The sequence below is a fragment of the Formica exsecta genome, unplaced genomic scaffold (genome assembly GCF_003651465.1).
Source record: "Formica exsecta isolate Colony F162 unplaced genomic scaffold, ASM365146v1 scaffold43, whole genome shotgun sequence".
NCBI lineage: Eukaryota > Metazoa > Arthropoda > Insecta > Hymenoptera > Formicidae > Formica > Formica exsecta.
Window position 1 is genome coordinate 54,362 of NW_021851539.1, and position 14,876 is coordinate 69,237.

The 14,876-nt window shown below is 32.0% G+C and overlaps 2 protein-coding genes across 2 annotated transcripts; both read left to right on the forward strand.

Moving 5' to 3' along the window:
- The first annotated feature begins 3,393 nt into the window (after positions 1 to 3,393).
- LOC115240430 (Wilms tumor protein-like) lies at positions 3,394 to 7,075 on the forward strand. The gene is given in 7 exon segments (XM_029815565.1): positions 3,394 to 4,448; positions 4,763 to 5,018; positions 5,294 to 5,404; positions 5,407 to 5,524; positions 5,801 to 5,961; positions 6,378 to 6,639; positions 6,641 to 7,075. Coding segments are annotated over 7 exon segments (1,014 nt in total). The 5' UTR covers positions 3,394 to 4,382; the 3' UTR covers positions 6,681 to 7,075.
- A 6,032-nt stretch (positions 7,076 to 13,107) lies between these two features.
- Positions 13,108 to 14,876, forward strand: LOC115240428 (tachykinins-like). Its single transcript, XM_029815564.1, has 3 exons — positions 13,108 to 13,812; positions 13,905 to 14,177; positions 14,505 to 14,876. Exons 1-3 carry the CDS (start codon positions 13,621 to 13,623, stop codon positions 14,874 to 14,876), a joined length of 837 nt encoding a protein of 278 aa, XP_029671424.1. The 5' UTR covers positions 13,108 to 13,620.

The following is a 14,876-nucleotide window of genomic DNA, read 5'->3' on the forward strand; positions in this document are numbered from 1 at the left end:
CCGTCGGAATCGCGGAATACGTGCCGTCGCTCGCTCCTATTATTCAAAATAAAAAAGAACATTTCTTAACATCTGCACTCGACTCATTTCTCAATCTCCTTATCCTCCAGCGGATCTACGGATTCGCGTTACACACCGCTTCTCGCTCATCTCTGAGCGTTTCTATCAGTTTCGGGCAATCTCGTCGAGGTCGACTCCCGAACAGATGTCGATATATATAACTTGCGGATCTCTGTCTCTTCAGGATATATCTTTTCCTTCACTTTTGGTAAATATTTTTAGCTATCCATCTTTTCTCTTATGTTCAATGTATAAATACTATTATATTATAGATATTTATTAGATTTACTTATATACCTCTAAAAAATATCGCTAACATTGTTCGATATAATCCCGAAATTGACGTAAAATACGTCGGCGCGTTTACCCTCTTCAATAAGAAGATACCGTAACATACGAAGATGTTTAATTCCTAAAATCGTTTGCACTGTATTTAATATTTCAAGCATGGCATTTTACGGCCCATTTGCTCTCACTATCAACTACAGTCTTTATATCCTTGAAAAGGAGCACAGATAATTTTAACCCCATCATTATAATTGCAAATTGTATTAATGGATGTAAATGGAATTATTTTCCAATCTCTTATAAAACACCCTGTATAAGTCCAATGTGTAGATGGCAAAAGATTTATTTTTAATTTATGGACATATATCAGAGCAATTATACGACAATATAATTTCACGTCCTCTACTTCGAGAAATAAAGAATATGGGGAGCAGGTGATGTGTAAGTTAAGATTGGAATAATGTATAAATATTTAGTGTATCGTGACACATAGATAGGAATTATATTTTTCTCTGAATGTTAATCGATAATGTTATTGTAGATACACGATTATGTTCTCGATTATTGTCCATATTATTTCATTTTAGTCTTTGAGCGAGAATTAGCAACGATGTTGAAAGGTGACCGTTCATGTGGCCAACTGGTTGCATTCAACAGAATAAAATTTAATTTTGTGATTTTACTGATAATGAGATACTTTGCTCATTGTCAGTCTCTTTCGCGTGGTGCTTATCTGAATTATTTTGTTTCATGTTTAATTTTTACTTTTATATATATTTTTGAAATCTTAACAAGATATAACTATAGTACTAATAAGACTACTAATAAATTTCTCTCTCTGGTGAAGAAATTAATTTCTAATTACGCAATATATGAAATTTATGTTGCCATGTATCTATGTTTGTTGCATATCTTGTTATAAAACAATAAATTGCTTCAGGCTCTAATGTTTCTATAGTCCACAATGTTTTATTCATGTCCTATCTTTAATTACGTTATAGATGTAGAAATGCGAAAGATTAATATGATTAAACCTGTAAAACTGGTTGGAAGTCGCAATATTCCTTCCATTTGGTGTATTGTAAATCTTACTGACTCCGTCAGAAGAATTGAGTGAGAAAGCTTACGAAACCCATAACCCTATTAAAACTATAACAAATATTACAAATTCTGATTGTAATTAGCATAAACAATAATCAATAAATGGCTGTCATGAATAATTTGTAACTACATATTTTCTAAACACATTATAAGTACCCATAAATTTATATTCATTTAGCACATATATAAATATCTCAACTTAAACTGCTGGATAATAATAGATTATATTTTTTTATTAAAAGAATCTAGAATTAGACATCACTTTCAAATCACCTGTGCAAAGATTCGCTCTATATGTACATTTCTCCGCGTTTCTTATCAAACGATCAACGACCTCGATAAAAATAATGTCCTGAATTAATTCAGGACATTCTTGGATTCAGGATTAATTCTTGAGAAGAAATGAAAATTAACGAAGTTTTCGAAGAATTTTATATCGGTATTAATCTCACCTATGTGTTATTTTCTGACTAATCACGGATGAAACTCGAATCTTAAATGAATGACAGACAAAATATATACATATATATATGCAACGTTGTATATCTAAGGTCAACCTCGCACCGATAAACGAGCGATCGAACTCCTGGCAATGGCAATGGCTCGGATGAGACACCTTTATCGCGTCCCGTGTCGCACTCTAGGTCAAAGCCATCGCGAAATAACACGCATTGCATACAAAATCATTGACATTACTCGCTCGAAACGCGTTCTTCGTTCTTTCTTCTTCTCGGCATTAATGTAATTCGAAAAAAATTTCCGTTCCGTTTCGAGTCAGAGTCTCGCGATACTACCGAGATATTTTCGTAATCGGAAAACAACCGACGTAAATTTCAGACTTTCATCGCCATTACATTATTAGAGTACTGAATGGTTTCTGAATCCAATTAAACTTTCACATAAAAACGAAACAAACGTCCAGTCAGTATGAGATTTATCTCAATTTAAAAGAAGAAAAATATTCTACCGGATTTTTGTGGAATGATCTGAAAAAATTTTTAAACTTTCAAATTATTATTTTTTTTTTTTATAACATTATAATAACAAATATTGGCAAGTGCGAGATATTTTTGGAATGTTTGTGATGTTCAAATCTACGGATTTTAAATTTCCGAGAACATATACATATATAAAAATGTATACTTAAAAATGCATAATCAAGACAATGTGCACTTCTAAAAATTGTTCAAATTTTTACGATAATTATTTATCATCTAAACACGAAGTTGTCCAATTGTAAAAAATTTCTTCAAGATAGATCCAGAATCACAATATTTCGATATATTCTTCCGCATATACAATCGACCAAAGTGGATCCAGCAGCCCGCTTCTCGAATTATATAATCGAAATTGACAATATATCTGGCAGCCGAGCCATATGCACGACAGCGCGACGATATCTTCGAGACATCCCCGAAGACTAGAAGAGTATCCTCTTCGGGGATAGTCTCTCTCTTTCAACAACTCGTGCAGCGATTTGTCGGCGATAGCTGACGTGCGAGCGTCGCGATTAATTCGCATTCCGGGAGACCGTAAATAAGCGGGTTAATAGCTCGATCAGTAGGGATGGGATCAAGTTCAATATGTCGATCACGAATTCGAATCAATTTTGATACTATTTTAATTCATTTCACAGAGTTGAGCGGGTATCACTCACACATAAAAAAACTACTACTTTATTCTTCGTAAAAAGCATTATTTTTGGAGCTTAGAATGAGTAAGTGCAGAGTTTGAAGTTAATATATTAAAAGGCATCAAATCAAAGTAATGCTTGAATAAGAGGCATTACGATTTTTGTGGAATCCAAGCAGTGAACTGATTATCATTATGTGATTGTCTAGTAATGTAGAATTATAAACAGTTCTCGAAACGGCTCAGATTTCTACCCAGGTCACTTATGAGATAAGAATTTCTTTTACAGTCCGTCTTTGAGTAAACTTTTCCCTTTTGAAAACGCATTATTTTTGTCCTTCCTCATTTTGGCATTCTATTTCAGTTTCCACAGAAAACTTTCAAAAGTGATCGATGGTATTTCGTGTCGTCAAAACATCGTCTGAACGAAATTTCGCCATTGACCGTTATTGGAAATTTCACGACTGTTGCGAAATACTTAATCCCATCTCTACCGATTATGCGAACCGGGAAAGATAAACCGACGACAAGTCGCCGTTGACGATGACGGTAATGGCGTTCTGGAACTAATCGTGGTCGCACGCGTGCGATCGCGACTCCCTGGGGATCGGCGCAGTGACGGTACCGGGTGGCACAGGCTAGCATCCTTATCTCGGGGGAGCTGTGCGCCACAATCTCTCTCTGTATCGTCATACACTTGTCGACGTCTTCTTATCTGGAGGATTCAACCATCAGTTGTAGTCTCGGCACGACCCTCGACTGGTCGTGACGCGCGGATCGACGTTTCCGATCGTGTGTTATCTTTCGTGACACCGTCATTGTGCGAGGTTTCGAGAATGCACAGTTTCGCACTTGCCGCGGCAAAATCAGTTTATCAATATATCAGTAGTTTAGAAATTTAAAATCGCAAAATCTTTTTCTCTCTCTTATTTACTTAGAACAAAAACAGAAATATGAATGAGAAATATGCCATTAAATTTTTGTATAATGCTCAGGAGACTTTATAACATGAACACTTCTCTCCTATTATCGAGAGACAACTTGAAAATCGTATGATATTGTGATTAATTAATACGAGCGAATCTCTTAACCGGACGTTTAAATATATCGCAAACAATTACTAAAGTTTGCTTTGTTAGTTTCATGCGAATCGTGATGCAGTGATTAATAAACAGATAATCGTGTCATGATAACGGGAAACACATCTGAATCGATCTTCAGAGTAATCATGTAAACTTCGGATTAAATTCTTATTTTGAAAATTATTATCGCACGTAGTCGCCAATTTGCATAAGAAGTACATGAAACAGACTTCGTATCTATTCGATAAATTTTTTAATATGATTGAGGAAGCTATAACGTTCGATGTGAGTATATGAAACATAATACATATTCCAATGCAATATTTAATTATCTCTACAATATATACGTTGCATTCGACAATGTCATGTTTCATCACGTGTATCTATTCTTGTATTACATCACATCATGTAAAAATTGTAGCCAGTGTAATTTCCGCACAATTAAGAATAAAAAATTGACAAAATAATAGGATTAAAAAACATTAAAAATATCTACAAAATTATCTCATTGAAGTGAAGATGTAATATATATGTCGATATTAATCTACAAAGTCTTAAAACGCGTATCAAAAAATATTTGATGATATTTATTTGTATAGATGACAGATAAACTACTCTTCTCCGATCTGGGATTGACGATGGACACCAGTGTCGAAAAACAATTCTTCTCGCCGGTCAAGACAAATCTATCTAGCGATTACGAAGTATCGTGTACTCTGCTTAGCAACGATTTTGGTATACACGATGGTGATCAGTTGAACGCGATAAATCCAAAAGATTGTTGTACTGACTTAACTTGCTCTTTGCTATCATCTTGGAATGACTGGCCGACTACTAACACGCCTACTTCATCAGGTATACATTTTCTCTTTTTCATTTATAAATATATAATAACATATATAGATATATACATACTAAATATAGTAATAATGATGATTCGACAATATATTATTTCATAAAAGAATATACTGAGATGTCCATATTTTCCTTCGAAGGTAAAATTTAGATTTTAAACAGCAATAAAAAGAGAGAAAGAACGAAAGAGAGAGAGAGAGAGAGAGAGAGAGAGAATTGCAAATTTTATAATTATAAATTATAGAACTTTTAAAATATATATCAAATAATTGCAGGTTGTTTAAGCGAATTGAGCGAATTGGACTCTGAGCTAGATTGGTGTCTAGAGAGAAGCTGGGACTCTGGCCTCCCAGAAAGAACACCATTATGTACTGCAGGGTGCGAAGGCTGCATTTACTGTCTTTACCAAATTCACAACATATGCCAAAATACGAAGAACCGTTGTTGGTGCTCGGAATCGATTTACGAGCATTGGAGAACGAATTTGGAATAAATACGATAGGTATGCTATTACTAAAAGTATATTACTTCTCATTACGATTATTCCGAGAGAATCTAAAAAATTGATATTACTGAAAATATGGGAAGATTTTTAAAAAATCATCCAATGTACAAAAAAAAGCAATCTATATTATATTATAATATTCTTGAATAATATCACACAAGATTTTCTAAAAATAATCAACTACTATTGTATTAATAATAAATATTATATATCCAAAATATGTTATTACAATATTTCAATAATCATATATAAAGATCGATTTATCTTGCGATTGCAGATTATATAATAATAATCAGTTAGACGACGATCCTCTAATTCCATCAGCAGCTACCGCTACATTAGCAACGCATGATTACACCAATCGTAGCTTAGCAAATGCAGTCGAAGATCGATACTTTTCATGTATCTATCAAGGCTGTGTAAAGGTAAGCCTTTTTCGTGTAACACTAATTTTTTGTCGATTATATCACGCTAAGTCAATTCCAACATAATAGTCGGAATATTTTTTAGAAAAAGAGCACAATTGTGGTTCAATTAAAATTTTTTATGATTCATAATTACGGTTTTTATATAAGAAGAGATTAATTCTCAAAATACGTATTTTTTAGAAAATTATGATTTAGTCAAAAGCGCGCAATTGTGATTTAATTAAAATTCTTTACGGTTCACAATTACAATTTTTACTTAAGAAAAGATTAATTCGCTGAAAAATAAAAACTGCATCCTTATTACCTCGAATATTTTGTGCGCAAGTATCCCATATCAAACGGCGCGATAGCGTCGCGACGCCAAGTATATAAAAAGAACGGTTTGCCTATGTAATAATATTTATAATATTTTTGTAACATTCTTAGCACATTTTTTTCATGTCTATGCCAAAGCTTCTCACTTGAAAGCTCATTTACGGCGGCACACCGGCGAAAAGCCGTTCGCATGCACCTGGACCGGTTGCGGATGGCGTTTCAGTCGATCGGACGAGCTAGCGAGGCATCGACAATCGCACTCGGGCGTTAAACCGTATCCCTGCGAAATGTGCTCCAAGAGATTCGCGCGCAGCAATCATCTGGCCATACATCATAAAGTGCACCGAAAAAACGCCTATCCCTTATTCCATGGTGCTACGCGGCGACAAGATGAACGTTTTACCGACGGATTAATTTAAATCTCTAAGATATTTCGCGTTTCCTAAATTTTTTTTCCTAAGCGATAAAGCTAGACAAAGCTTATCGTCGACGAAACAAGTTTTATGCTATAACGTATAACTTCTATATAAATCGACAAGTACTTAAAACGTTTTTATAAAAATAGTTAATATAGAAATAACCTACTAAATAAATAATGATTCTTAACATTTTCGGCGGCTAATATAAAACTTTAAAATGAACTATCTATAATTTGATATGTTTGAGCTTCTTAAGGGGATCCTGGACCATCATGTTTTTACCAACCGAACGCAATTTTTAAAGAAGGCACCCAATGGCGTAAAATGAATAAATGAATAAATATATCTAAAATAATTAAAACGTTTAGTGCTGGTCTACAATAGGTGATTTAAGCCTTAAGCCTTAAGAAATTGACCAATCACAATCAAGTATGAGGAGAATACTCGATTGTGATTAGTCAATTTCTTAAGGCTTAGGGCTTAAATCACCTATTGTAGACCGGCACTTAAGAAATAAAATTATTTGCTTAGAACATAAATAAAAATTTTTTCCATTTTGTCCAAAGCGTCATCCTAATTGATCTTTTTTTCATTTAAGGCTAATAATGAAATTGGTAAACCCTTGGGGTGAGCAATTTCATTACGCCATTGAGTGGCCTTCTTTAAAGCCACGTTCAGTTCTGTTATTTTTATGTTTCCGCTTGTGAGTTTCTCACGGAACTCTCTCCATCTTTTTATATCATTTATTTCAAGCAAATGATTTCCTTCCTCAACCATTTTATCATATTCACTTAAGGAAGTCATTTTTCCAATTTTCTTGTTCTTACTTATGATTTCCAGCCGGATAAACATTTTGACGCTGGACGCCAATTCCCCCACATATAAGATTCGGAGTATGTTATCTTGCTCTTTTATCTTTTGTTTCATTGAGTGTACTTCATATTTTAAGAATCCAATTTCTTGCGACAGCTGTTTATTTTCTTGCGATAGCTGTTTATTTTCTTACGACTGCTGTTTCATAAGTTGATATAGCTGTTTATGAACTATCTATAATATTGCCTCGCGACATATTAAAGTGGGCATCCAATGGAGTAAAATGAATAAATTAAATAAATAATCATTAAAAATAATTAAAACATCTAAAAAATTAAATATATAATCATTTATCATGTAAAATGTACTTAAATATTTTTTTCATTTTATACAATGTTTCATCCTAATTGATTTGTTTTGAATTGTTCAAACTTAGTAACGTAACTGGGAAACCTTTGGGATGTGCCACGATATTCCTCCATTCGGATGCCTTCTATAACATCTCGTTTAATTCATTAATATCAATATTGTCGCGTTGGAGTTTCTCGCGAAACTCTCTCCATCTTTTTATTTCGTCCTCTGTGAGAAAATGACTTTCCTTGTCAACCATTTGGTTTAAATCTACTAAGGAAGTTATTTTTTGGTCTAATATTCTGTTATTTATAATTTTTAAACGGATGAATTGTTTCACATTGGAGGCCAATTCTCCAATATAAAAAATTTTTAATATAATGTCTTGTTCCTCAAATTTTTTTTTTTTCATTTCTTCGTTCGCTTTTTTCATTTCTTCGTTCGCAATTTGAATATCTTTAATTTGTAGAGACTGGTTTTTTATCTCTTTGCGTAAATGTTTAATTTCTTTACGCAGATTCTGCGAGGAGATATGTCGAGATGTCCATGACAGCATCCTCACAATAGAAATATTTTTCCACATCCTGGAAATAAAAAAGTATTTTTTAGGAATAACTAAAAAAGTTATTTAATATTGATTTTTTATATAAGTATGAGATAAGAGCAGTGTAAAAAGATTGTCAATTAGGAGAAACTTACTAAGATTTTTAAAAATCCGGATGTTATTTTTATTCAATTCGTCAAATTAAAAAATTTTGTGAGTATCGTAAAACATATTTTCAAAAAAATTATTCTTCTAATTTCAATATCGTATATGCGTAGATATTTTAAAAATGAAGTACACACAAATTTCTCTAGCAATAACGTCAATATCAAATGCACATATGCATTACATTAAACAATTTTACTTACTTATATTATTATTAAATGCAAAATAAAATTATCTAAAAAATGACTATTTAATAAAAGAAAAATCTTTACTATAGTATAAAATAATTTCCCTTCATTCGCCTTCACATGTGCAATGACCGAAGTAACCGTGTCGATGTATGTAGGCGAAGAGGGAATGCAAAGCTTCTCTATTTTATAAAAAAAGATGTTAACTTAATAAAATATATGACATATAAAATTTTTATATGTTACATTTTTATCATATTTCCATAATTTTTTTAAGGCATTTAAAAACATTTCCCGAAACTATTACACATATATCTATTACCTATATATATGTGTGTATCATTTCTATATTTTTTTATACTAAAAAAAATTATTTTTATAAATTTATTTTTGATTAACTTAATTCTCTCTCTCTCTCTCTCTCTCTCTCTCTCAATTGTGTATTTTATACGCAAAATACTATACATCACTTCGTTTGAAATGGAAAGATACAGTCGATACAGGCATACGTCTGGCTTGACTAAATTTAATTTATAACTATCTATTAATTTCAGGTATAAATCAGATGTTTGTATAGTGAAAGAAATACGCGGTCCACGACGTAGGTTTGTAGGTGAATTCCAGCGTGTATCGCTGTTTTATATTATGTATAACGCCATACTACTTTGAAATGATAGTTGCACCCTCATAGACAATGGAGAGACTTCTCTACCTGAGTGATTTTCTCTCGTTGTGATTTCTGCTCGAGCATTGTTTAGATTCATCTCAGCTTCTCTATCGATCTCTCTTTTTTTCATAAAAGTTCATCGTTCAAGTAAACGGCCTTGTTCTTTGTATGTGTATGGACCGTATAGATGTATTCCACAATATACACTAGATCTTTCCGCGTTATACATGATACAAACGTCAATGTTCGACGTAAAAGTTAATAGAATTTTAAAGTAAATATCCTTATTTCACTCGTTTTGCTAAAAATTTATTCTAAGCGTACTGCTATATTTAATTACTATGAAAGTCGTTATTTAATAGCGTAATTAATCTATTTTTTAAATATATATGATTACATATTATATTTTAGTGCATCCCTCCTTTAATAAATAGAAATAATTAAGATGCAATTGTATTTTTACTTGTAATAAAAATTATATAAATTTCAAGGAATTAAAACTATTTATTTTAAACCTGATCTATTTTTTCAAGACTGTAACACTTGAAAATTTCTTCGAATAGCAAAGAAATTTTGGCAAATTGCGCGTACGACACACTGCATGAAAGCGAGAGCATCAGACTCTCGAGATTGTCGTCTTTAAAGGAATATAACCGTGTGTAGGACAAGCTTGCTCAGAACGATTACACGAGTGACCGATCGGCAGTGAGGAACAGACTCACCACCGCCCATCAGCCACCACAGTCTCTCCGCCACCCTCCACTTCTTCATCCCGCTCTTATCATACCGCTCCTCTCTTCATCTTCTCTACCCTGACATGGCACATGCCCGGCGTCTCGTGCCCCTTCGTCGAGCTAGAATTCTCGCTCCGTTTATTTTGCGCGACGAAGAGGCTGATCTCGACGGTTTACAATGTACGAGCATTAATACGTCCCACGTTGCTAGGGCATTAGTGTCTTTTATGCGCTACGATTCCAAGAGGTGGTCTTGCGATCGACATTTATATGGATGCATCTTTTATTATTATAATTAGGAATTAATCGAATCAATGCGCATATATTCCCCAACTGAGAATCTCTATTATCGTTAAAATTCTGAATGAATAAACTGAAGTAATGCTTTATTATAGCAAAAGAAATCTATTATAACAATTCGTATATATTCATTAAAAGACGGTTTATCGGGTACAATTATTTTGTAACATACTGCGGATATATTGTGAACATGTATAATAAGTATACGGCCACCAGTTACAAGTTTATGCATATCGTTGACGTTAATCCTTGCGGTAATATTATCGTCCATTTATATAAGCAAATCGATATTAGCCCGTAGAACAATCTACTAGTGTATTTAAGGTGTACTTGCGTAACTATACGTAAACTTACATACGATTATTTGTATTCGACTTGAGGGTATATATTGTAATATATATTGTATTCTCTATTTTCATAATCATTTAAAATTGAAAAGGAAAAGAGATGTAAAAAGGAAAAAAAAGCAGTGAAAAATTTACAGCGCAGAAGGAAAACAAATAATATCACACATATATTATATGTATCGTAATCATCAAAGAATTGAACGAACGATTAGGAAAAATATATTGCAAAATGTATTTTACAAAAAAAAAATTATAAAAAAACACGCAGAGCTAAAACAGTTCTGATAATCACTGAAACATTTAAAAAAACATAAAAAATTGGATAACTGAGACAATAGTGCAAGTCGCATGCTATCGTAAACTAAACAGGAAAAGATTTAAATAAGAAAATTTTAAAAAAAGAGAATAAATAAGATTACAATAAATGCTATACTTTCGACTAAAAACTAAAGTTGTAATACATCGTATATTTATGTTTATCGACAGCCAACGATAGATTATTGATGCAGAGACAAAACCATAGAATATTCAGGTATACTCGCGAACGGAAATCAAAGGATGGAAAAAAACTGATACCTCTTTTTTTTCTTTTTTCCACAAAGTTTGACTTAATATATGCGATAGAATTACATATACGAGAGTTTATTTCTTCATGTCTATGAACAAAACTTATCGCCTTCATTTCGAAAAGAGTAAAGGCAATATTATTTTTGCTATACTTAATGATATAATGCGCAATTATTTAATTGTTTGGTCAGAAAATGCGTTGATTCAACATCGACACAATTTATAATGCGCTGGAATTATTTAATTCATTCACATATTTACGCGGTATAGATACAACATGCCAATGCCATGTGTTTACAAACGATATTGAATCGCGCTGAATAGAAACGTATTAAACTGAAATTGATCAACGTTTCACACAATACGACGGCGATAATAAATAGGACATAAAAGAATATTAAAAAAAAATAAAATATAACAACGTTACTCAGTCAATAGCTTTTACACATAAGACACTGGTCTATTGCATGTCATTAAGTAAAAAAAAATCATGTGTTATTTATTTTCTTCAATTTTTTTTATATTTCTAAATATAAGGAAATAATATTATAGATAAGATATCGAACATTAATAAAAATTAAACTTTAGTAAATCTGCTAAATAAAATTGATTACATTTGATTACTATTAACAGATAAATACTATTAAAAGATAATTATTTTTTTTTTATTTACGTAATTAACAATCTGTTATAAAAAATAATTAGCTAAACGAATGTATTATATATAATATAACCGCATAGATACTTTTATCGCGCACATATGAAGTTATTCTGTTATACTGCAAAAGAAAATAACTAATAAAAAAAATTATATTATATGGAACAATTCGCATATAGTGTGTTGAAGAAAAATTTGTATTATCAAAATATATAAGCAAATAGTCTTTAATGTATTTAAAAAACTATTATTTAAATTAAATTTATTAAATAAAATTATTATTTAAATGTTTTTGCTCAATCTCAGAAATTGCCAATAAGTCTGTGCAGGTATTTTTTATTAGGAAAATATTTAAAACTCATTCTTGATTAGCAACTGGAATGTATCTTGCCCATCTTTCGATGGCTTATTGATATTCTTCGGTCTTGCCGTGGCGCAAAATGCTTTGAGAAAAGTATGCCTTTATCCTATCCTTCCATTCGCCAATTATAGCTTTACTTTGAAAGGTAGCGGTACTTTTAAACTCGTATATAAAATTGTATAATCTATTGAGAAGCACAACAAGAACGTAATTATATACAAACGCCATTTTTTTCATTGTATTTAGATTCGACATCGGCACACGAACCACTTTTAACTTCCCGGATTTAAATTCATTCGATTTTCTTCAAGAGGCATGCAGTTTTTTTCAAATTAATCAAGTGCTCCTCCTAATTTACCCTTTTTTTTAACTTCGGAATATCTCTATCTCTTTCTCCCCCCCCCACTTTCTCTCTCTCTCTCTCTCTCTCTCTCTCTCGAAGATGCTCTTTTAATGCAACACGCGAATTTTTTTAATATCGCAAGAGCATTTTTAAATTCTCCTAAATTTTCAGCGTCTATTCTTATTTTTTATACGTTTTGCTTTCGCGAAAATATTATCCCCTCGCGATATGATTTTTTTTTAAGGTAAATTCTCTTACACGCATAAATATAATATATCATACGAAAAGCGTGCTTTAATCTTCTTATATCTCCTATATAGAATAGCAGCAAAATTTATTTGCATATTGCTCATATGTTAAATTTACATAATTTATTGACGCAAACAAAGAATTCAATTGTTTATTAAATAATCAATTTTTCTCTTTCCTTTTCTTTTTAATAACTTACAAAGAATTGTTTTTTGATAATCTACAATTCATCAGAATACAAAAAATATTAATTTTTCAATTTTTCAAATATAAATAGCCTGTCTGCTCTTTCTTCTTATATGTGCTTCAAGCTCTAATAAACAGCAAATATATAATTGGAATTGACATTTCTTAAATATTTGAGGATTATATCCAGATTAATAATTACTCTCGACTAGAAATTTCTGATAATCAAATGCAGTTACGGTGACACATTGATAAATTAGTTTAGTCTAAAGTAGCGTGACTTTCATGTACGATGTACGTCAAGATACAACAACGAGATTAGCGCGATAGATTGTACCACTTTACGGAAGTTTGGTGGATATTTATATTTAATTAATTCTTGATGCCCCCAAAGTGAAAGATAATTAAATCAATAAATATTTTTTTACAGATATTAACCAATTATTTTCGATATGTTTCAGAATGCTTATCAACTCAGTTCTTTTTCTGGCAGTCTGGATCAATTCGGCGATTGCGGAAGAATCATCTCCCAGCGATGCTATGTCCGACAAACGAGCGCCTATGGGGTTTCAGGGTATGCGCGGAAAGAAAAATCTCATCCCCACTTCGTTAGAACATAATAAATTGTCTCAGAGAACGCTAATGGATTTTCAAGTAAGCTACGAAGAAAAAGCAGAAAAAGAAATCGTTTTACTTAATTCTTACTTTCTGAATTATTTATGAGAAACAAAATGTGTTAATTATAGGATACGCGTGATGATAAGGAGTCGAACGCGCCCGATATTGAAGATAATCTTTTGCACGAGTTTGAGAAACGGGCACCAATGGGATTTCAGGGTATGAGAGGGAAAAAGGATTATTTGACGCCTGATTTCGAAGATTCCTACTTTCGTAACGAGAAAAAAGCACCGATGGGTTTTCAGGGTATGAGAGGCAAGAAAATTATTTCGGAGGATGAGTATTATAAACGAGCACCAATGGGATTTCAAGGAATGAGAGGAAAGAAGTCTTTGGAAGAGGTAAGCCTAAAAATATTCAATATTAATTAAATTATTGCACTTGAAGAGAATTTAAGACAATAAAATGCATAATTCTTTAAATATTCTTTTGAAGTATGACATCGTACACAAATGGATGTTATAAATTATAATCTACTTTTTGCTCTCTGAGTCTTCTGTTTTAAATGGAAATACGTAATTATCCCATAAACATTTAATTATAACATTTTTTAATCATCCACGAGCATTTAAATATAATCTATTTTTAATTAGCGATATTTACTTAAAATTCTTAATGTTACTTCTTATGTTATATTCTATTTTCCTGAAAATTGAATATATAAACAGGTGTTAGGCGAAATTGAAAAGAAGGCCGCGATGGACTTTTATGGTACGAGAGAGAAAAAGACATACGTTTTCGAATATCCGGAAGATTACGAAAAGAGACTTCTCGCAATGGGATTTCAATGTACTCGTGACAAGTTGAAAGAATTTCCGGGAGAGTGGGAGAAAAGGGCTCCCATGGGATTTCAAGGGATGAGAGGCAAGAAATCATTGTTCGACGAGATAGAAGAACTTGAGAAACGGACTATCATGGGTTTTCAGGTTATTTGCTCAATTGTGAAGTTATATATCTACTATCCATTTCAAGGAAAAAGCGAAAATATACATAAAATAGTATATAATTTTGTCATAATTATTACAAAAAGAAATGAATAA

Bases quoted from the DNA above. Each gene is read 5' to 3' on its own strand.
- LOC115240428 (XM_029815564.1), top strand. From the start codon at position 13,621: ATGCTTATCAACTCAGTTCTTTTTCTGGCAGTCTGGATCAATTCGGCG. The intron at 13,813-13,904 runs GTAAGCTACGAA...TGTTAATTATAG, and splicing joins GAACGCTAATGGATTTTCAA to GATACGCGTGATGATAAGGA. The intron at 14,178-14,504 runs GTAAGCCTAAAA...ATATATAAACAG, and splicing joins GAAAGAAGTCTTTGGAAGAG to GTGTTAGGCGAAATTGAAAA.